Genomic DNA, 24,697 nt, shown 5'->3' on the forward strand with positions numbered 1-24,697 from the left:
CTCCCAGTGTACCACACCACCCAAACTTCCGAATGAGACAGCGCAAGTGGCCGATCACGATCACGATCACCCCGATCTGAAAAGAACATAAAACAGTGAGCTCCCTCCCATGGATTATCAACCACCCGTTGCTGCAGGAACGCAAGATCTACCATTCCACCCTGACACCTTAAAACAACCCAAAGATATGTAGTCTGTCAGCAAGGACTACTTCTCAATCGCCCGTCTCGCTTTCGATCGACAGGAAGGATAGATCAAACTCATTTCCTCGACGCGTGCCAGCCGCGCGAATCGAACACCGCGTCCCCTGGCGCCTGGCCGGCGGACCGCCCGCGGGATGTACACGGCGAGGGGAAACGTGGCGACGCGTTAACGTCAAACAAAGCCCGTACGTGCTCGCACGGAGATGTAATCCTGACCGGACCGGGCGCTGATCCTCTACACGTAGACAACAGCTCAGCTTTCGACAGATTCATGGTGTTGAAATTTAGCCAACCGGCAGAGAAAAATAATCGTGTACCCCTGACGGTGGTGAAGCAATTAGTCAGCTAGTTGAAAATGTCGCCAACAGCTCAGCTTCGTTGCACCCGGAAAAAAAAACTCAGCTTCGTTGCGACACTACCACGTAGGGTACTCTAGCTGCGCTGAACTTGTCAAAGAGTCGGCAGAAGTTTAAGATGTCGTTTCCTTTGGGCTTCGGCTATATATGCATTGCTTGATACTCTCCTAGCTCATAGTACGTCTCCACCGCGAGAAAAGAAAGTTCATAGTACGTTGGGATCCAAGAAGAAACAAAGTAGAGTTCAAAACATAACCACCACAAAATAAGATGACTTGCCGGCAGGACAAAGTGGGAGATCCAACCCAAGTTGTAAGAACACCAGATATCTGAACTAAAATATAAGAACACAAGATGCAATGCGGACTGCTGACTCCTGTAGGTTTGAGGACCTATGAAATCCCAAGCGTTGGTTGCCTTCGGCTGAAGAAAGAGGCTCTCCATCTGTCTGCAACCGCGACACTTGTCAAGCTGGCGTGGCTAAAGCACTTCCATCAAGATTGCAGTCGCAAAAACGCGCCAAACGATATAGGTTCATCCACTGTGTGACCTATTTTATTATCCAGTTAACCTGAACCATCATTATTCTAGATGGACAGGCTTACGCCGCTGGTTTAAGTTAAGATATCGTTGCATTTGGCATCCGCAACAAACTTGCCGCATGACACAAAGGAGAACCGGCCAAGAGGCTACATAGAACACCAATATATGGCCTCGGATTCGACACAACCCTTTACACTCCTTTCCGTTTTCGGCATGACTTCAGATCAGCAGAGGACTAACTGCGTTGGATACGATGCTGACTGGCGACTCCTTAGACTTTAGGGCCTACCACAATCTAACTGTTCTTTGCGTCATGTTGAAGATATAGGAGTACTCTTCAAAGTTCAAACTGTCTGCCGGATACACTCGACTTGTCAAAAGAAAAAAGTGGAAGCAGAAAGCAACAAACCACAGCTTGGGGAAAGACCAGCACCTTGGAACTTCTTTTCTTCGCTTCTTTACTTGCTCGTTGCTTTACTTATGGCCCAGTGATAAAGAATCTACTCCCTCTGTACCGAAATAGTTGTCGCTGGAGTAGCTGAACTTCAGCTACTCCAGCGACAACTATTTTGGTACAGAGGGAGTAGTTGTTTATGATCAAGATTAAAGAATCCAGTTGTTTATGATCAAGATGGACGAGCTGAAATTTGGAACATAACAAGAATCCCTAAAGTAGGGGTATATGGTAATAGTTGTATCTAACAAATTGCACCTAAGCATTCAACAGTTAGAAAAGCCAGTAACCATGAATTGGCCGAAGCGGCTATGACCATTGCAGTTGCAAGTGGCCAAATTATATGTTGCCACTGTATTGGACGAACACAGGGTACCAACACGGAGCTCAGTCCTGAAACTTATGGGCCTTGTGGCTACCAGCCCGTTGGTTCATTTTTTATGAGGAAGTATGCCCCCATGATAGATGGAATGCTAACTAAACTAATGCACGTCCCAAAAGACCCAAAACAGCTGAATCCATGTGCATAAGTATTTAAGACAGCATTCACACCGGGGCTACACAAACACTGAAAGAAGTAACACCATTGCCACTGCTATGAAGAAAAACTGAAGCTATGTGCAATACAATAGCATTTCCAGCGGCTCAGATCAAAACTCTGTTGTAGTTTAATTAACTTCTCAATAAACTCCAGAATGCAACTCAGCTACTACTCATCAAGTCTTCAAACGACAAAAGTTATCATCTGCGTTTATGTTTTTGACGCTACAACCCTGTATAGTTTAGGTCATTTGATGCTACAGCACAGACAGCAAGATCCAAGGTCCATTCGTTTTTCAGTGCCTCTATGTTCTGATTTGGTGGGAACGTCTGAGTTCATTGGTACATCAGAAGGGCCGCTTCCTGGCCTGGTTGTGCCAAGCTATATGGCAATGAACGTCCTACTTGTAAGACAGCAAGGCAATGCCACATATGCGCAATTCAGGATAGATAACAGTGACAGAAAATACACTCATGTCGTTAATGCAACAGGATAGCACCATAAGTCTAAATTATATACAACATATAAGAAGATTCCTACAAAACATAAAATAAAATCAAAGTGGAGTCTTATTATATCAAATATATGTCAGCTGCCAAGGGCAGAAACAAGATAATATTCAAATAAAACTTACTTTCTTTGCCCACCAAATGTGCTCCAACTGCTTTTCTTCATAGTTAATAGTATTTGATAAGAACAAGTCATATTGATCTGTATACTGGCCCAAATGGACTGATGGACAAGGGGAGACCCCAGCTGACCTCAGTACACTAGCCAAGAGAGAAAAAGGCAAAATGCCTTAGTACTCTTAGCATAAATGCAACATTGCACCGTCTGCAATCAATATAACATGACTTAACAACAATGTTGCAATGGATAAATGAACGGAAAACACAATTGATTAAGAAATTACCGCAGTTCAGTTAATGTGGAGCTGGATTGGGTGTTCGGAACTGGTAAAAATGCGGTGCAGCTTCAGTAAGCCATGATGGTTCGATGGCAATGACATTACGCATATAGTGCTTGTCAGTTGAAACAAGAGACTGGTAGACGACCCACTTTGGATTAACCCTAAAACGTCAGGGCAATGTCATGAAGTGCACAAGGAGCATTGTTCCCAAAGAAGTGCATAAGGAGCTATACCACAGAGACACCCAAATAAACGTCAAATATAGTAAAAAATTGCTAAACTTACCTAAAGAGTACGGAAGATGGATGAATGTAAACTTCTTGTGACGTCCTAATTGTTTTATACATTCCATTCTGGCCATATTCCTGTGTAGCAGAGAAAGTCAGTAGGGACAGCGGCAACTTACATGCTAATTGCATATGCAGCTGATAGCTGCACTTATTGAGGATAAACTAAAGAAAATTGTGCAAGGACACGTCATATCAACCACAAAAGAAAAGACAAATTTAGATATGTATGATAACATGAAACAAAGCTCTGGTTACATGCTACATCCTAGAGATATATGATAACATGAAATCTGCTCAATAATGTAATATGTGAGTAAATACCTCCAGATGACATGAATTAGCAAACGAACCAGCAATAATTGCCTTTCTAACTGCCTGCAGAATATTGAGATAACACTGCAGTTAGCATAAGTGCATGAAAGGCTCAACACCTGTGGACATTATAACAGCAGCTTGTAAAGAATTGATTAAGGCAGGAAGTTCTAAGCATTTTCACCAGTATGTAGAACGAGTTGGAAAATAGTTCTATAAGAGCAAGATACTGAAAACCGCTAGTACAAACAATTGGTACAAAACAGTCGTTAGACTATCTGAGTGGTAAATGTTGATACCTAACAGTCTTGTACATTGTATAAATAGTCTCCTCAAATGAGGAGAAACAATGCCGGATTGGAATGTCATTGAGTTCTATGTGAATCAAGCTGGATATTGTCAGTCCATTTCATAATAGCATCTAATTTCCAAAAATGCATACAAATAATAACACAGCCTGAAAAGTAAATGCATTCTCATTCAGTTATGGATATTACTGAAATGACCAACTTAATTAACAGCCAGCGGCCAAAGTGATGTTTCTTTTTTTAAAAGGATATACGGATCATGGGGATAAGAGTTAGTACTATTTAAGATTTTATTTTACAGAATGGCATTAGAGAGAACACTTGAAGTAGCACACTTGAAGTAGCCCTGGTACACACACAGAGCTTGGGTATAAGTATCATAGATAAAATAACTGAAACTGTCGTTGCGTCTTCGATGGGGCAAATCCAAACTCCCATGCACTTGCGGATGACATCTTGCTCGTGCTGAAGTATTGCACAACTTCTCCATCAGTTAGGACTTTTGGTTCTAATAGTTGGTGCATAATAATATGTAGCAGAGCCAGAAGATCTTGGCTTGGGTTTAAGTCTCGCCTTTCACAATTTCAATAGAAGAATTGCTTGGGTTATACTGGATGGTGCATGTTAAGCTGGCCAGTGCCAAGTCCTTGAGGAGGCTACCGCTGCATTATAGGCCTCCAGATGTGATGGGCATGCCGTAGTGCTTCGCGGTTGCTCCTTTTTGCCTTCTTGTTTATGTAGCTTAGCGCGTGTAGGTTTTGTTTTAATAGCCCAGGCTTTTGTTTCGGTAATTTTGTTTGCTTTTTGTTTTCCATTTGGCCTGTAAGTTTTTGAGCCTTCTAGGTGTGCTTCTACAATTACAAAATGTTCAATGTGCGAGAAAAAAAGCTGGAAAGATCCTACCTGCATATCTCTGTCGCAGGATTTCAGCTGTATGCCAAACCTCTTCATTACCCTGACAAGCTGTGCCCTGATTTCAATGACCTTCTTCTGCAGCAAACAGCACAAAATGTTGTTCAAAATGGATGTGTGCAACAAAGAAAAATAACATAGCTTTGGATATGTGCATATTCTTAATTAAAAAGAATGATGTCTTTATACAACAAAAACAGACCAGTGCTTGGTGATTCAAAAAGTTCTTGTAACACCACTGACTAGATTTTCCAGACTGGTGAAATCCTTTGTAGATATTCAGGAATGTTACATGATCACCCTGCAGTACAACATAAAATACAAGACTCAAGACCATTGGCAAAAATGAAAGGGCAACCAAGAGCAAATATAATTAGGGCATCTCCAATAGTTGAATGATATATGTTGGTAAATTTGCCACATAGGATATGTGATGATGTGGCATCGAAGGAGAGAGCAAACTTGTATGACTCAGGATTAGTGTTATGGAACAAAATTTAGAACTTGTATCGTGAAAAGGCATACGGCCAGCACCGCCCCTATTTAAGAGCCTCCTTCCCTGTGTTCTGCACATGCATATGCAAACTGCCAGAACTCAGAAGTACGCATATTAAAAGCATCTCTAATAGCTTGTGTGCAAAATTGTTGGTAAAATTGTCCATGTGATCAACCATTAAGTTATCAGACAACTATTTGAATAGAGTGCATCTAAGTCGTTCAATAGAAACTAAGATAATAAATAAGTTTGCTCTCTTTGCACCTTGGAGCTTGTGCAAGGTTGGTTCAAACCCAAAATCATTTGTTCTAGAACTAGTCAGTCTATCACCAGTACTAGCTTACTGCTTGTAAGCCATAATGATCAATGATGAGAGCGTTTAAACAGAATAACCATTAAAGATTACGCTGAAATCTGAAAACGAGAGCAATTGTTTAGTCTTTGTCTATTTTAGGAACTTGATCATGAGTTAACTGAAATGAAAACAAGGATTAGACCTCTTCCAATGCAAAGGTGCTTAGATGAGGTGCTAAGTGCATTAAATACCTTAGCAACTCAACTCCCCAATGCATAGGTGCTTAACTTGTTGTTGCTAAGCACACTTTATTTAATGAGTTAGCACCTAAAGTCTTTCATGCATTGGTCAAATTGTTTCATTTAAGTGGTTTGCCTAGGTTCTCGCGCTTGGCATTGGTTCTTCCTGGGGTCACCAAAGTACTCTCTCCCCTCCTTAAATGTTGTGCCATGTCATTTTTTCGCTTATGTGGCATGCTTAGCCCCTGTCCACGGTGGAGCACTGGGAAGGGCCTTATAGGAGTACTTAGTAACATGATGTTCCTCTACTGTGGTATTATCACATTGCAGCTGGCCACGCTAAGCACCAAAATGAGTGTCAATATTAACGGTTGAGTAGAGAACTGGGCGTCGACCAGTTTGCTAGAGGCGCGTGCAAGGCTGCGCACCCAGCCCACCACCCACGTTTGAGCCATGTGCTCTGCAGGGGAGTGCCTCACGGTTGTCTCCCCTTAATTAAAAATAATAATACAATGCCTAGTCCCGGTTGGTCTAGTTTTCAAATATTAATAGCCAAGTATTAGTAAAAAAACAGCAAAGTAACATCAGGGTTCCCGTGTAACCAAAGATACGAGGCAGCAAGGTGATCCTGCAAACCTCAGCAGCAGCAAATCGAAGTTTGACCTCATCAAATTCCTTCTTCACTCCCCGCATAGAGACCCACACAGACTGTAAATTGGTGGTCATCATAACAATTCAAAGATTATAATAGAACACAAAAATGAAGGCATATCAGAGAAAAATCCTAACCTGAACAGATAGAAATGCTGCTATCGTCAGTATCTCATCAGAGCATCCAAAATCATTTGCTGACAAGATCATTTTTGAGATCATGGGGTCCTGCATAAAATCAAGCAGTATTGTTAACAACCTCTTGACTTAGAAGAGGGCATTATTCACCAAAATGTAAGTAAACCAGATGTACATAAAAGACAGTACAAGTATAAATGTATAATTGAGTAGGCTTGCACAAGTATGGAAGGATATGAAGACCCTTAAGTAAATGGTCAACATAGCAGCATAATTTCATGTGCTATCATAAAGTCATTGAGCACAGTCAGCAGAGTAAAACTGTATGCCTGATGGTTAAGTCGATAATTAAAGCATCATAAGAGCATAGAAACTCCTCAAACAAGCAATCAGTTTGTCAATGCAATCCATTCGTATTCACCTACTGTGGTCTGATTATGGAGTCAAAGTGTAATAATAAGCAAGAATTGCAATGGTCACTTGGTCTGCTCTTTGTACTTCCTGACACCACTGATTATGGAGTAGTAGCTTTTTTGGGCTCTATAGTTGAAAGCCAGCAAGCGCTCATGGGTTTACCTTATAACTAGGACTTCTATTCAACTCTGACCTCTACTCTTTTTGTTTGCTGTAGATGTAGATTATCATCCTTCTCCTATGGTGCAACACAATATACTACTTGGAGCATCACTTATGGCTTGGTTGAATTGGTCCAGTTTTCAGGACTCTATGTTAGATCTAGGTAATGAAGGAGAGTTAGCTTCAATTGTAACTCAACTCCGATGATGGATTAGATGCAGATTGCATTGGTTTCTAGATCTACCTGTTGGGGTCGCCAACTGAGTTCCATGGTAATTTTTTGAAAACAATTTGTGGATGTTCCTGCAGTAAAATTTTATTTACAACAATTTATATGCACATGTTCCCGCAGAAAAGCACGAGGAATCATCTAGTTTACATTGTTTTTATGGCGGCCCTAAGGCGTCAGGGCGCTCTCCGACTGCAAGGGGCTACTGCAGAGTGAAGAACCTCCGTCCACAGCTTTGATCTGCGCCGTCAGCTTCTTCCACTCCAGTCTCAGCTCCTCTCAATCTGGCGCATCCCTCTCCCAGCAGCGAGGCAAGGTATGGATCCCATCTTCTCTTCTTTCCCCCTTGTCTCACTTCTCTGCGCCCTCCTCTCTAGGCAGCGGCCGGCGACCAGATCCGCCAGCTTCCTCTCCGGTAGTTGCTCCCCATCTGGCCCCTCTCCCCTCCCTCCTCTATCTTCTTCTCCCCGCCCTCGCTTCCATCCCCTCCCGATGCTCTGTTTCTATATGTGCCTGGCTGATTGGCTGCCCTTTTTCTCCTTCACCTCTGCTTCTCCTCCGCATCTGCTTATGCTGCTTCTCCTCCGCATCTGGCTGAAGTCCAAGGGTGCCGTTCCAGAAGATGATTTGAGGCCTATGATTTGTTACATCTCCTAATTGGCTGGCTATATATCATTATATATTTATGTGTGTAAAGTGGTACCTACGCTCTTAAAAGGTCTCCCATCTAGTACTTTATGATGTTCGTAAATTGTTCTCTTGCTCGCATCTAGGATAAACACATCAGAAAAAAAATACGTAATACAAGTTAAAACATCATACAGAAATTAAGCCAAGGGGATAGGAGCCGAAAAGAACTGGACTACAGTTTCTCTAGAACTTCTTTCCACCGCTGTTTCTGTGGGGCAGCCTTGGCGCAGCGGTAAAGCTGTTGCATTGTGACCATGAGGTCACGGGTTCGAGTCCTGGAAACAGCCTCTTGCAGAAATGTAGGGAAAGGCTGCGTACTATAGACCCAAAGTGGTCCGGACCCTGCGCAAGCGGGAGCTACGTGCACCGGGCTGCCCCTTTTTTTTGTTTCTGTGGGGCAGCTCTGGTGAAGCTGCAGCCGAAAAGAACTGGCCCTGAAGCGCTTCGCCTGAGCGACTGTAGTCATGATGGGGCAACCTGCGTCTAGGGCAGTCTCCTACATCTTGGGCAAGAAGGTTAGCTCGGATCCTAGATCCATAAATTGACACAAACATGGGAACCACTCCATTGGCATCGCATCGAAAACCCGCTTGCCAGATGCTGGGTTGACTGGCAGTGTCGATAGGAGGCGCTGGCTGGTGAGGTTTGGACCTGGTGGCTTGAAAAGGACAGAGGTGACCGGTATCAGCATTGATTGCCTTAAGGATGCGGCGACAGAGCAAATGGTCAGATGGAATCATGGGTGTGGGGCTGCTTGGAGGATGATGGGGAAGCAAGGGACGACAGAAAGACTTCAGCTGCTTTGAAGTTTGTTTTATCGTTGAGATGAACATGGAGTTGTTTTTATACGATGAATCTATGGGCCTCAAATCAAGTACCGGGAGTGTGACACTCTGGCTTAATAGGAATGATTAGACTACTCATATCAACAAGGTGTGCCTTCTTTTCCAGAAGGTCAGCTCCAAAGAACCTCTAGGTTAAGCGTGCTTGGCCTGGGGTAATTTGAGGATGGGTGACCAACCGGGAAGTTGTTCCCGGGTGCGCACGAGTGAGGACAAAGTGCGCAGCAAGGAAAGATCACTGTTGATTACCACCAGGCGTAACGAGGGATTTGAAAAATAGCATGGGATGTTGCACCATGTGGGGCGGAAAAAACATGGGATTGTTGAAAGCCCAATGTCTCATTTGTGAGGAGGGACGAAGGTGTGGATGAACAATCACCAACTCCTCTTTAATAGTAAAGATACTTAAATTACTATTTGAACCTAGCAGACGGCAAGGCAAAAATATATCAGTGATATTCTTGTGTGTGTGCGTACATATATATCATGCATATCTTTTTTCATATTGGAATTATTGTTTCACTCAGGTCACACTGACATTAATTATGTTAGTCCTATTTAAATTTGAGCTATATGGCCTAAATAATTCATTCAACCGCGATTACTTTATCATGCTATGGTAGACTGAGATACTTGCTACATGACTTTCATAAACCACAAGTCCAAATTCCTTAGCCACTCAGTTACCGTCAAATGGGTTGTAACAAATTTCCTCGGTGGGAACTAGCATTACACTAGTCAGAATTTGAACTTTTCACGCAAGATTTTTATGCTTGTGCAATTCTTTGCCAGAAGTATGACATTAAATTCTGATATATAGATAAACTGCTAAAATACTGGGGCTGGCGAGCGAAATTTCCTAACTCACACGTCCCAAACTCAGGGACAAATTGATTTAACTCGGCTCTCATGACAGGACTGCCTCATTAGTCAGTACTATAGCAAGATGTGCCTCTGGTACTAGTTCAAGTAGCCAACTGTAAAATGTTCTTGAAGAAACAAGAATAGGCACACTATCAGAAAGAAAAAAGGAGTATAAGATACACATACCAGAGGCATCTCAGCAACTTGGAAACCAATGGGAACTGTTAGTTTGGCATCTTCATCAAGGATTCCTAGTGAAAATAGAATTTCGAGAGCTCGAATCATTGCCTCTGGTGATGGAGAAGCTGGCCAATCAAACCCCAAGATGTTGTCTATGCCTAGCGCTTTCAACTGTCATCACAGAATATAATATACGATGTGTTATGTAATACTCATAATGTGCAAAAATCTCAAGAAAACTTCACATCATATATGTCAGGGAATTAGATCAATCATATTCAGTTCAGAGGACATGTTTTGGTGCATACTTTTCAAAGAAATGTAGAGAGTATCACCTATGAATTACATTTTTGTGGGCAGCTGGGGCATTTTCCAGGTTTCATGACTCAGCAAATCAAGTGCATAAGTGAATCATGCTGCATTGTCAAACTAGTATGCATGATGCAGGAAACTGACACATTATTTAAAGTTAAGCGCCCGAGAATTGTCAAAGTTAACAATAAATGCATAATATATATCTATGCACGATTTTAATCACCATTGATTTAGAGATGTGAAGACAAGCTCTAACAGTCTAGCTGGTTAATGTGCTGATGAACATGGGAGATACTAATATACTATATTAATAAGTTTAGTAATATTGTTTTAGAGTCATCAATGTGCTAATTCTCTAGTAGTAACAATTAAGTCTTCACAATGACTGTTACCTTGCTTTGTAAACTGCCAATTGGCATATCTAAATTTCGATACAAAGTAAAAACAATTTATATTACTAGGCATAAAACAATATGTCATGCATATGTGTCTTCTGATATAAGATAGTTGATCTGCATATAAGGCCACAAACTGCGAAAAATGATTTTCGATTCCAGGCTCTAGTGAGCCTTTTTTTCAAATTTGGAAAAGATATCCAAGTGTAAAATAATTTGACATGTACATATAGATATGATCTATGTACCTATAATTTTTCATTTAATACGTATTTTTATGCATGTGTACACAAGAACAACATATACATGGATTTGAAAATAGCAAACAGTACACACATTGTTTGTTAGTTGTTACTATAAATCCACGAATTTGTCTTTTTTGTGTAGCTCACATGGTAAAGTATTTTCTAATGGAATTTTACACATATGTAGAATATATCTATATATACATATGGAAATGGTTTTCAGAATCTTTTGACACTTCTAAATATGAATTTCAAGTTTTTCAAGAAAAAAGGCTCGCTGGAGCTCAGGCTCCAAAACGCCTCACTCCACAAACTGGCATAAGTTCCCTTGTACGCCATAAGCACCAAAAGGTAGGGTGAATCAATGATTATAACATTCAGCAAAAATCATTCTGTTGGAAACACGGCATACTAAGAAATAATAATATGTTAATAACTGCAAGCTATGGTAAGTATATGATATCTACTTATTTATTTACAATGTAACTAAGACAATCACGAAATAGATGGGCCAAGATACCTGTATTATGCAGGAAACAAGGTTAGACCTTTGCATTTCTGGAATGCCATCTGACTGCATTTCATTTAGGTAATATTCCTCTGTGTAAAGCCTGCAGGAGATATTAGCTTATAAGATGCAAAAAGTGGTAAAATACTACGATGAATAATATTACAGTCTGCAGAATACTGGATCTACGGAATTTATAATACATGAATGTTTGACTTTCAAAATATTCAAAACTAAGTGTGTTAAAAAGAAACATGGCACTAAATAAAAAAGCATTCAGCAAAGAAACTATTTGAGTCGAGAACTAGGAATTGTGAAAATAGATCAGCATAATAAATCAAGGACTGATAAAAGAGGAGACATAAATTAACAATCCCAACACTTCAATAAGAAACTGCTCAACATACCTAAAGCATTTCCCAGGTCGCACCCTTCCAGCTCTGCCTGCTCGTTGCCTTGCAGAAGCTTTCGATATTGGTGCGACAACCAGACTCTCAAGGTCAGAAATCTGCACAACAAGATATAGAGTTAAGCAATTAAGCTACAACAAATAAGACTAAACATGGCAAAAGAACTACACCAAAAAATTTGATCTCAGATTTAACCACCCTCTAGCTTAATAGGGAGTGGCAGACTTGGGGTAAATGCCACAGTGCCAGATGCGTTAACACTGAAGTACTCCCTCCGTCCCAAAATTCTTGTCTTAGATTTGTCTAAATACGGATGTATCAAGTCACGTTTTATTATTAGATACATCGGTATCTAGACTAATCTAAGACAAGAATTTTGGGACGGAGGGAGTATGTCACAAATACAACAAACTATTCAACAGATCCATAAGTAAATATTGTTCCAAATATCGGCCAGTTAATCGGCATCTCGGTCAGTTAATTGCTACTCAGTGGGACACCGAATAGTCGGTTAACTGATTTATCGGCCGATTAACTGGAAAATTCGCCTATTTATCCCTACTCAGCACCCTACCGATATGGTGCCAGTTACCGATATCCTGAACATTGAGTAAACAAAGAGATGGATCCTGAATTAACTCGTCTAGATTTATTTTACAGATATAGGTTTGTACTGGATTGCCAAATCAAGGATTTCTGATGGATGTACAAGGAACTATTCAAATATCATTGCAGCTGTTGGCATTCAAGTTTCAGGGTTCACAAAGAAACACTATGAAGAAGAAATAAAAGCAAAGCTATATCCAGGTCAGCCAGATTGAAGTACTGCAATGGAACAATAGAATGTACCGGGTTATAGCACTTCTGCTTGGAAAATCCACTATCAACAACGTACACCACACCCTGCACAGTTTAGAGAAATCAGTGACTGTCAACATCGTATTTGCTAGAAAAGACATGCGGTACCTCCAGAGTCAATGATGTCTCGGCAATGTTTGTTGATATCACAACTTTTCTTTTCCCTTTCGAAGTAGGAGCAAAAATGAGATCCTAGAAAACCAAGGAATACTAAATAGCGTCAACATGGAGTGCCAACTATATTTTTCTTATAGCACTACTGAGGGGGACCACTTACTTGGTCTCCCCGCGGAAGGCCGGAGTACAAGGGCAAAATCACCAAATCTGAGAATCAAAGCAATCTGAATGCATTAGAAAACATAATTTACCACCGCAAAATGATATAAAAGTGGCAAGGACCAGACATCCATTTCAAGAACGACCTATTTCATTGTTAATATTTGGAAAATAGAGTTACCAAAATAGTGTTTTCCCAGATGTTGAATTTCATCATTTAGCAACTTAAGAGCAGCATCTATGTCATCCTGGCCAGTTAGAAACACCAAAATATCCCCTGGTGGTTCCTGCAGAAATTGGTTAATGAGTGGAGATAAAAGAAAGCTATCCAATATTGGATGATTCGAAGGGGTTTTTTTACCTTCAAAATGGAAATAAAACATAGAAATAGACACTACTATTATACTACAAAGATGAATGATGATGGCTCCAAATTCACCTCAAAGACTACAAGTCTACAACATTATCAAAAGAACAGAAAAAATATGTCTGTTTATCTGATGGACATTGATCATATCAGGTTTGCTTCCATTAACAAATTTGTCTGAAATTATAAACTAATGTGATGCAGACGAGATGCTTACTGCGTAAGGTAAGTATGCCTACAAATCTCTCTTATGTACAAGAGATAAGTTATGTTTAGTTAAATTGGTTCCCCATAACTGTGTTAATGAATTATGTGGGTATATCTCCTTTGAACAACAATCATTTTAGTTGTGATGCTTACATTGTATTATTCCAATTTTTGCGGGCAGAAATGCAACTTGATTGCAGCTGATACGTACTATTTGAGCTTCAACGCTTACAATATTGAGCATGCAACTTCCCATAAACTTCTGCTAAACTCACAGAATACTGAACAATTGGTATCCACTCATAAGTCAGCGGTAGTAAAGCTTAAATTAGCTGCAGTGGAGCATCTAAAATCTTAATACACTTGCTATTTGTTTCATTAAGAAGCATAGCATATGAGAAATAAATAATAACTGTCAAGTCACGTGATGCAACGAATCAATCGACCAGAAAAATCAAGTGTAATCCCGGATATAAGGAAACCAAAAGTTCCCAAATGATCAAATGCATTCTAATAAGCATAATAACCTACATGGAATCTATTGTTTGACACACAGCACAAAACAACTAACCTTTTCGTGAATAATAAGAACGGTATTCACAGCAGCCTGTAAGTAGTCTGAGACAGGTTCTTCCAGATAATGAGTTTCTACTGTATATCCTCTACCCTGTAGAAGTATAACCAATTTACTCTCATCAATAAGGAGGACAGCCCTTCATCTATATACTTCAGCCACAAGGAAAACGTACTTCAACAGAAAGTATAGCAGGTTCTGGATTCGGCAAACCATCAGCAGGCTTGAGCAATGAATTCTTCCACCTGTGCATGAACGAAGATAAAAGAAGATTCAAAGATCAGACCCTAACTAAGTTGCTAGCGCAAATTGGTGTGCATATAGAGTTTAACAATTGTGTCTTCACAATTTGGTATTATAGATGTTATATATTATTCTATTATTCTATAAACCCAGTCGAGCTTAACAAGTTTGAATTAGGACAAAACTTATGCCTTACATGTTGGGAAGGAGGGAGTACCACGTAGCGACTTCGTGAACAATGTAAACCATAATGTTACCAAGAATTGGAAATAATTTGCTACCATGGTTGGTGGCTGAAGAAGATGTCATAGATTTTACTATAGTTGAAAAGCAATTGTTCTTCTTTACTGGCTGAAGAAGATGTCTTATAGGTTACTATAGTTGAAAGCCAATTGTGCTTCTTTACATAGACCATCTTTCTGACTACATCACTTTCTTGAGGATTCCTGGTAGTCGCACTGCACTTCTTTTTCTTGTGGAAGTTACATGGCAATGAATTACAAAAATGAAAGGAGACAGGGACCGACCTATTGCTGAAAAAGGTTGACATTGATCTTGCTTCAATTGTTGCAGAGGAAATGATTAGGCGCAACTCCGGCCGGCGGCGTTGAATCTGGTCAATTGATGTAAGGAAACATGCAAAGAGGGAAACTAAACATTATTCACAGATGACTCCAAGAGAAACCAGACTTGCGGACTCAAAATTGCGAACCTTTTTCAAGAGTCCCAGCAATATGTCGGTTGAAATGGATCTTTCATGAGCTTCATCTATCATAATGACACTAATAAAACAGAAAATCATGGATTGGTATGTGAATAATGTAAACTAGTATGGAACCATCCGACTGAAAAAGGTGTTTTTACTCCACTACAATTATCACCAATTCACCACAAATGTCTAATCACTATATCGACATAAATTTTATTAAACATGATGTGCGACAATTTGGATTGCAAGCTTAAGGTCATACTAATGTTGAGGGTCATAACATGGCACCTATATTTGCTTAAAAGAGGATCTTCCATCATTTCTCTAATCAGTACTCCATCTGTGAGAAATTTGATCATGGTCATGCCCTGTCAAACGATGTAGGCATAAGCAGAATACATAGGGCATGAAACCCATTAGACCGAAAATGTGTTTCATGCTGTAGAATTCAGACAAAGAAAATCAGTGCAAGGAGAAAAACTTGTATCATACGGGGTTTGTTTCATCCTCAAATCTTATAGTATATCCTACTTCTTCTCCAAGTTTCACACCAACTTCTTCGGCTACTCTTGATGCAACCGTCTGTTCAAATTATTAAGATGGGTTGAAAAGGTAAGTGATCACAAAAGGATAGACATCTACAAATGTAGTCTAAGAACAGAAAAAAAAACTTGAAACATATGAAAATTAGTAATACCAATGCAGTAAAAAAATGTTCAGCTACCATCTTCTAAGCAGTACAGATATGGTTCTATCAGCTGACTGCTCCGTATAGGATGTCAGAAATCACTGCCGGACCACATGAATAAAGTTTTCAGCAAAATGCATTTCAATGTTGGATTGTCAACCATCTGTCCAATGTTAAGATACATAATTTTGCAGGATGCAGTCTCCTGTTACAGACACACTTTTGGGCACTATGGCCACTACCACATGGCAACCCTGTGTCCCTGTCACAAACGGCTAGGTCACAAAGGGGAAGCTGGATAAACCTCCATGGCTGAGGCAGTGAGGCCTGAGAAAGTCCTCCAAGCTTATCTTTTAGGAGTTATCTATCTCTAATAATTTCTTTTTCTTAGATTCATGTTGCTAGGGTTTGATTATTTAGCATGGACTTGGAGCTATATATAATGAGATGTAGAATGTGGTAGGAGAATATCCATAAGTAATACAGAAACTTGCTCTAGATAATTAGCTAAGAGCCTTACTCGCCATGCTAGTTGCTAGGGACGTACCCAAAAGAATAATCTGGTGCATGCTCTCATCTGAAGGTAAAAAGAGAAACCTAGTATTACATGGCATCTAGAGAAGGATACACAGTTTGATGAACATTTAAACATTTGATACCTGCACAGCCAATCGTCTTGGCTGGGTGCAACCTATAAGTCGACCACCCTCGGCCCAACCAGCCTCCTTAAGATACTGGTTCAAAATACAATGAAATTAGAAATGAAATATCATATGAAAGTAAGATAATGAGATAGGCAATAGGCATAAGAGTTACAGATGATGAGATGGGTAATAGGCATAAGAGTTACAGATGATGAGATAGGCAATAGGCAGAAGGGTTTGACGTGTGTGGCTTGCATTACTTTCAAATAATACAAAATTGGCATTTTCACCAACCAAACTAAACTTTCCGTTCAACCTTCAAGTATGTATGTTGAAATTCAAAAACTGGAGCAGATCCGGAGTCAATTGAAATATATGTGCAACTAAGCAAGCTACTTTGGTTTCAGCATGGAGTCAAATTTCAATGTCAAATAATATGCAGAATAAATTACAAAGATAGGTCTCAGTTCAGCCTACCTTTATAGAACCTTTCAAGCCAAATTGAATGTTTGCTACGATACAAATTATGATGAGGTAGGAGGCGTGTGTTACTACTTTCAGTGGAAATCTCTTTCTTCCTCTTGAAAGATTTAAGTCATGAAAAGTTGCCAGGTGCTACATCAGTACAGCACCCAAAGAGGCCAAGACTCTGGATAACTTTTTCAATATTTTCTTGTGTTAATTTTAGCGCTAGAAAAAATTTCTGCATGATTGTGCCCATCGTTGCGTTTGCATTGTATTGTAACTGAACCCATATAACTGAACACATATTACCATGACAGTTGCCAGATAGGCCATAAACATGCCAACCCAGCAGCCATATAAATTATTTGCCAGATGGTAGCTTGAGAAGAAACAGAACTTTAGCTGGAGAGTAATACTTCAAATGAGGAGCCAATTATTGTACAAGTTATGGGCGTAAAAAATAATGCCAAGTTATTGGAGGCCAAAATATGAACAGGAGATAAGTGTAAACTTCATGTAAGAGATAGACTGCTGATAGGTTAGGTATGCAGGCACGTTGGTGATAGGTATGCAGGCACGTTGGTGATCTAGAAATGCAGAAAAAATATTTGGTGAAGTTGTAAACAGAGTTTCACCTCTCGTTATTTTTATTCTGTCCCCTCGCCCCTCTTCTCTGATAATGGCCGTAGGTGTCATCCCTAAGCCATCGTTCATGCTTACTCCTACTGCGAGAATTAGTCTTTATGTTGATTATAATGCTAGGATGTGGGCACACGATATGGTCAAACGATAGTACATACCAACTAGAGGCCTCAATCAAATGCAGAAAGGAGGAACCATCACTACTACAAATTTAAGCCAAAGCCCGCGATCTCGCCCAGTCAATAATCCAGAGCATAGAACATAGTAAACGTGCGGTGCTTGTTGGAATCCAAACAGAACAACCACCAAATACGACACCAATGATGCACACTGTCGGTTGAGCACTTCGCGCGTATACGCACACCAGTTGTTCGGCCGAATGCCCCCGACAGAGCGCAGCACAGAAACAAATCCTCAAATGATCTAGGAACCCGCACTGGCTGTACGAGAAAATCGCCTGGAGGAACGTACCTGAGGGATCTGCGTGGACTTGCCGCTACCCGTCTCGCCGACGATGATGGTCGTGGCATGCCGCTCCACCAGGTATAGGATGGCCTTGCGGTACTTGTACACCGGCAGCCGCTGCCTCAGCCTCTCCAAGGACGCGTACCCAAACCTACCACCAAGAAAAACAGAGGCAGCAGCACCCCGACACAAGTTTAGGAACCTCAGGTAGGGGAGCGCAGAGGAGAAGGGAAGGAGGCAGAGGGTTTAGGGTTTGAGTGAGCGCACCCGGAGGAGGAGGAGGAAGCGTTGGTGTTGGTGGGGAGGAAGAGGACGCCGCCCTCCTCGTCGTCGACGAGCGATGCGCTCGGCTTCTCCGCCCCCGGTCTCCAGAACCTCGACATGGCCGCCGGTTCGGGTGGCTCGGCAATGGCGGGGGTGGTGGTGGGGGGGTTGGAGAGGAAGCGGGACTGGTGGTTGTTCTAGTGGGCTTTAGAGGCCGTCGCTGATGGGCTACAGGTCCATTGCTGGACAATTTGATTCCCTCATTCGCAACAGTCTTTTTTCAGAGAGTCCCTGTCGGACGCCCGTGTGCGTCAAGAAGCTCTTCTGGCTGGCTTCGCATAGGGTCCATCCAACTGGGCCGGCCCATTTGCAGTTCAAATAAAAGAAACGTACTGCTGGAACACTATAGCGGGATGGTACTGTACCATTTGGGCAATTTGATGGGCACGGAGAAAAGCTCTCCATGAGGCGATTTCCCAAAGTCCTGGTGCTACACATCAATCCATATGCAGTTACTTGAGGGAGCTTGATCTCATGAAGCCGAACATCCCAAGCAGACCTGCGGCCGCTGGACGAGCTACTGTACGCCCACAAGCTCCACCCACTGGGTATGCCAAGATCCACATTGATGCAAGTATTGCAAGGAACCAGATGGTAGGGTCGGCAGCAGCAATTTGTAGAGATTCTGAGGGTAACTACTTGGGAAGCTCGACTCTGGTGGTACATGGAATATTAGATGTGGCCACGATGGAATCCATATCATGCCGAGAGGCCCTAGCATTGGCAGATGATTTGGGGCTACATGACTTCATTGTCGCATCTGATTCAAAACAAATGGTGAGTGATATTCAGAGAGGAAGCAATGGTACTTTTGGCACCATCATCACTGAAATTAGAAACATAGCTTCTTTGTTTAATTGCTATTTTACTTTTGAAGGCCGATCAACTAATAGCGAAGCCGATAGGTTAGCCAAGTTTTCAAACACTTTAGATCAGGGGCGGCATGTTTGGATGATCCATCCCCATGATCCTTTTGTAATCCCACTCCACGTGGATTTTGCTTAATAAAACTTGGTGATACCCCTAAAAAAATTGGTCCACTGTAGCACCATATTTTTTTGCTCGGATTTTATTTTCAAATATTTTGAGCATATGAATATATATGCTGAAAATAATTTCTAAGACACATTGAACATTTTTTAATGTATGATGAAATTTTCAAATATCCATTGAACATTTTGTAATATACGTTGAACAATTTTTTAATATGCATTGAACATTTGTGTAATGTACATTGAACAATTTTTTAATACACATTGAATATTTTTTGTAATATACACTGAAAACAATTAAATATGCAGTGAAAATTTGTATTATTCGTTGAACAAATTCTTAATATGAGATGAACATTTTGTAATGCACGTTGAACCTTTTTGTAATATACCGTGAACATTTTCTTAGTATACGATGAACATTTGTAATAGACAATAAAATTTTGTATACCACAAGAAAAAATAAAAAAAGAAAAAGAAAAAGGGAAAGAAAAGAAAAAATATAGAAACAGGAAATGGAAAAAAGAAAATAAAGAAAATAAACATAAAAGAGAAAGTAACAATGAAGCCGACTGTGGGCCGGCACAAACTGGGGCGTCAGATGGGACGCCTTCAGCGAAGCCTCACCTCTATGACGCCCGTGGGCATCATATAGGATTCGCCCTTTTTTCGTCTCCCTACAAAATTTTCCATTTTTTATTCTCAAATTTTCAAAAGTTCTCATAAGTACAAGTACAGGAGAGACAACACAAATATAAACCAAGATGTACCACACTCGAGTCACTCGATCACCGCATATCCCCCATTATATTTGCAGGAAAATGTGGTTTATTCAAGACTCTAATAAAACTTTCTCCTTTTTAAAAAAGAGAAAAGACCCCGACCTCTGCATTATCATGATGCACATAACCATTTTTATTAAAAGAAAATAAATAGGTCTGAAACGTCAATAGTATCAACTAAAACGGCAAAAAAAACAAAAACACCACAAATGATGGGTACAAACGAAAGATTACATGACTTAATCAGATAATCTATTAGTGACATGCTAGCTCTCGCACTTTCTAAGTCGGCGTTAGTGTTTGGCACATATTCATGCGCCGTTCTTCCCTCAGAAGGACAGTAAGCCTCTCTTGGTCGGTAAAGTTCGGTATGTGCATCATAAAGTCGTGTCTCGAGTGGCTACAAATGTCAAATGACTACAACAGTGTACAATTAATTATGCAATGATAGCCACTTCCTCGTCTAACTATCTACTCCGTAGCTATCTTTACATGCAATGCACGCAAGATGCACCACAGGCATGTGTCATGTGGCTGCATCCGCTACTCTTTTGGGATAACTAGTTTCAACTACAGGAGTTAACCGGTGATGGCGTACGTACAATGTTCATGCCGCATCAGTCGATTTGATCGACGGGACGTATTTAAAGGCGACGCGTCGATTGGTGAGGTCCGAGGTTCTATGCACATCATCGCATCATTTGGTGTCCGTCGTTGCACGGTAAAAGCTGAGCCGAATCAGACAATCGGTGCATGCATGGGTCCGTGTCGAGCCCCCTCATCCTCGACTATATAGACAGGATCAGAGTGCTAGCCAGCTAAAGCACATGTAGTACACAGAGAAATATATAGCAAAACTAGTACTATGAAGGAAAGAAAATATGTTGGGTACACGTTTTAGATGCCATGTCAAGAAACCAATGTAATGTTGAGTTAATACATGGTGTATGCCTTCTTTATATCGGCAGATTACAATATGTTAAAATTTGCAACATCAACTAAAAAAAGATTTACAACATCAAATATATAGTATGGAAATAGTGCATTTATAAAGAATGTAATGAAATAGTTCAATGTTTTAAATGCTGATGATTTGTATAGACTTGGTCGATTGCGATAAAGTTGAAACTTCAATTGATTTGGAATTGATATAGTAGATGACAATTTCGTGCACTATATCGCATTAGGACGTTTGTCATGCCACACTAATGCAAGATTGAAAATGAGACAGCTAGCCTTAAATGTATGCCACATGAGTCCTTGGGGCTAGAGTGTTGCGGCAGCCCTGAATAGTGCATACGTCAGCGTAGATTCGACGCTAGGGCAGCGGCCCAAGGACATCTCGGCAATGGCCATGTCGCAATGGCTATGAGGGCAACAAGGCGACCGGATGTGGCGTCAAGGACGGTGGAGGTGATTTGCGGCAGAGGCTTTTTGTTCCCTAATTCGCGACATAGATAAATATTTATGGTTCCCGTTTTTGCGGCGTCGCATCTTCCTAATCTCTTCACGGAGGCAATTCACGGACTAACATTCCATGTAGAGGTTAATAGTGCTCGACATGGCCCGATATGGCGTGTGCGACAACAAATCGAGCGACTCAATTTCTATTTGATGTGTGGACTCCGCCCTTGTCCAAGGTACCCCATGTGGCATGAATAAATTGGATGCATGGGTGGTCTGAACTCTAGGCCTACGCATTGCTCGACAACATGTGCTAGGCGGACATGGTTCTGCTTGTGTGGTTAGGTTCATCGGATTATGCGCGTGCGTGGATTTGCAATGATGGGTCAATAGGTGATACCAATATAGGGCGACATCAGCAGGTGGTGCTTTTTGATTGCAAGGATTTGAGTTTCAGGGGTGAAAACTTTAGGTCCAACTTTTATTGGTTGAACCTAACAACGGTGTCATTCACACAACATTTTCTTGCGGAAGATATTGCATGGAGCTTACTCAGACTCCTCTCCGAGATGGAAACAGATCATCTGGCCTCATTGGTTGGGTCCAACGACGACATCACTCATGGGGCGTTCCCTTCCTGGAGAAATCGTTGTTGGAGTCTCTATCATGTTACCTGGGGTCGCCATCTCGATGATTGTTGGGTGTTGTTTGTTGCAGTCGCTCTCCTGGTGTTTTTTTCCCTTTGTAATTTTTTGATTGTGTGCATCCTCGATATCTTAAGTGGCTCTTGAGCCGTGTTGGTGCAAAAACTAAATGTAATTGACACCTCTTCGATATTTATGTATTTTCTTTATTAAGAAAATTGAGTGCTCCAGGCCTGATATACTAGTGGGCCTAACACGAACGCTAAAATTAGCCATGCCAGAAGTGAGAAAGGGAGAGAGTTATCAATGTAATAACCTTGTCGGTTTTGAAATGATCAAAATCCATATTTATACGTTTCATTTTTTTTAAACATACATGTATACTTGGAAACATAATGTACAAGTGTGTACATTTTTAGTACGAAATACATTAAAATGAGTGCTACATAGAAAAACAAATCTGCAGCTTTCTAGCACATGCACTATTCATCCTTAAAGTCTATGATTTTGTTTCTACCGCGCAACTCGCATTTCAAAGCACATGCACTATTCATACAAGTGTGTACATTATGAAATTTTACAAATACACACATCACATGGAAATCCAGGCTCTAGGGAGCACATGCTCCTGCGTGCCACAAATGGATTTTACAAATGTAAAAAAAAAATGTATTCATTGTCACACCCAAATTGTACATGTAAATTTTCAGAGGAAAAACTTAAAACATTTTGACCAGTGAAAAAAAACAAGTCAAACGCCCAACGTTACGTCCAAATATTACACTTAATCTTGTTTTTTCAGCAACTAAGCACTGCTATCCCATATGGCATGAAAATCGCCAAGCACACTTTCTACACTAATATGAACATCTACAAAAAGCTTCAGAATTTTTAAATTTATTTACTATTTAAATTTATTTTACTATTCATTAGGGCGCATATGCTCCCCATAGCCAAAAATCCGTGTCCCACATTACATCCTTATATACCTGTACAATTTACTTTCAGATTTTTTGGGCACTAAGAAGTCCAAAATTGAAATTTTCAAAATTCCGGCCTCTATGAAGACTGAGCTTCAAAACGCCCTACTCTGTTTGTTATAACTTTGAAAAAGCTGAGTCTGTTCCTTTCGTCCTCCCCTAATCAACTCCGCATCCAACTGTTGTATTCTCCATCTTACAGACCCCCTTCTCATTTCATCGTGTGTGCACTAGCCTGGAGTGCCCATAGCTGGAAAGAGCAGCGAAAAGTTTAGCGGAACTAATAATAAGCAGGCGAGGGCATCTCCAACACCAACCCTCAAACCGCCTGTAACGGTTCAGACCGCACGGTCCGATTATGTTTTGTCATCCAACGTGGTCTTGTATTGGTCCATAGACCAGTCTAGATGTACTTATTCCACAAACTGCTCCCATGCTTGCGTCCCACAGCCGTGGCCCACCACAAACCCCTCTCTCGCGCCTGCATACTTTCCTGCCAATGCCAGCAGCCCGCATTCATGCCGGCCCAGAGCGGACGTAACCGCTCACTGGAGCCGATATTGAAGCGGCTCGCCCGTCGAGAGCGTCGTCCGCTGCGCACGCCCTCTCTCCACATTGAAATGGTATCCGTTTGCCCGCCTACCTCCATTAAACTGACATGTGTGCTAAGGAATCTACTCTGACGCCCTTAGCGCCACACGTCCGTTCCTGTGTCGATCGGCATTAAACACCTCTCCGACTGGTTCCTTGCATCCGCCACGCTATATAAGCGTGGCCAGGCGCCGGGCAAGAACCACACCCCGCCTCCGCTCTCTCCATCTTCTCCTTGTACAACACCTGCATGGTCTTCGACGAGCAGAAGGAGGAGTTCTCCGGCACTGCAATGGCCTGGGTTGCTTGGCGAGCCAACCCAATACAGGTTGGCTTGTCGGCAAACCCTCCGGATCCGGCGCCACCTCCATCGCCACCCCTCCTCGCCCGTCCACACTAGCCCACGTTGTCTCCCGAAGAATCCATCGCGAGCAATGGCAGCAACGCAACAGGCAAGTAGGGAAATAAGTCATGTCTGCGGAGGCTGGCACTCCTGCGGGCGCCGCTGGCAGCAAGGAAAAGTAGATCATGGGAGGTCGCCGCCGCTTGGGTCCAGGAAGGCCACCGCCACTACATCACCGGGCGACATAACCGGTGACTTGCCCAGTGAGCAGGGGTGTAGACCACAGCGACCGTCTTCCCCCGTCCAAAAAACCAATCCTGATTCGTGCTTTACATAGGTGGAGGGAGGCTATTCTTCCCCTTTCATTAAAACATATCCCTCTGGGGCTTCCGACAGTCTGACAAGCGGGATGCTGGACATAGGAAAGACATGTCGTGGGAATAGAGATCCGCCACGGCTTGTCATAGACTAGTTTTACCGTAATCCGGTATAGTTTAGTTACAATATGTCAGAAATGTAAATATTTTCGTTCGATTTAGATAAAAATATCCGATTTAAAATGCATGCGGATAATTTTGGATGACCGGCTCACACATT

The 24,697-nt window shown here is 41.4% G+C and overlaps 1 protein-coding gene across 3 annotated transcripts; it reads right to left on the reverse strand.

The window, feature by feature from the left end:
* Positions 1-2,125: 2,125 nt before the first annotated feature.
* LOC125543212 (probable pre-mRNA-splicing factor ATP-dependent RNA helicase DEAH9) lies at positions 2,126-18,495 on the reverse strand. Of its 3 annotated transcripts, XR_007298342.1 has the most exons (26): positions 18,308-18,495; positions 18,047-18,191; positions 16,484-16,558; positions 16,372-16,401; positions 15,629-15,718; positions 15,425-15,504; positions 15,140-15,209; positions 14,955-15,040; positions 14,360-14,429; positions 14,182-14,277; positions 13,218-13,323; positions 13,038-13,084; positions 12,869-12,952; positions 12,752-12,805; positions 11,900-12,000; positions 11,505-11,595; positions 10,036-10,200; positions 6,649-6,738; positions 6,496-6,567; positions 5,032-5,130; positions 4,821-4,907; positions 3,619-3,672; positions 3,293-3,372; positions 3,011-3,168; positions 2,732-2,931; positions 2,126-2,633 (listed from the first exon to the last, which is right to left on the reverse strand). XR_007298342.1 is itself a non-coding variant. In XM_048706481.1 (25 exons), the coding sequence occupies exons 1-24, from the start codon at positions 18,421-18,423 to the stop codon at positions 3,021-3,023; spliced, it is 2,136 nt and encodes a 711-aa protein (XP_048562438.1). In that variant the 5' UTR covers positions 18,424-18,495; the 3' UTR covers positions 2,126-2,931; positions 3,011-3,020. The 3 variants fall into 3 exon arrangements, 1 of the variants encoding a protein (XP_048562438.1); XR_007298343.1 differs by lacking the exon at positions 16,372-16,401; XM_048706481.1 differs by having other exon boundaries at positions 2,126-2,931.
* Positions 18,496-24,697: the final 6,202 nt, after the last annotated feature.

Source organism: Triticum urartu, chromosome 3 (assembly GCF_003073215.2).
Source record: "Triticum urartu cultivar G1812 chromosome 3, Tu2.1, whole genome shotgun sequence".
NCBI lineage: Eukaryota > Viridiplantae > Streptophyta > Magnoliopsida > Poales > Poaceae > Triticum > Triticum urartu.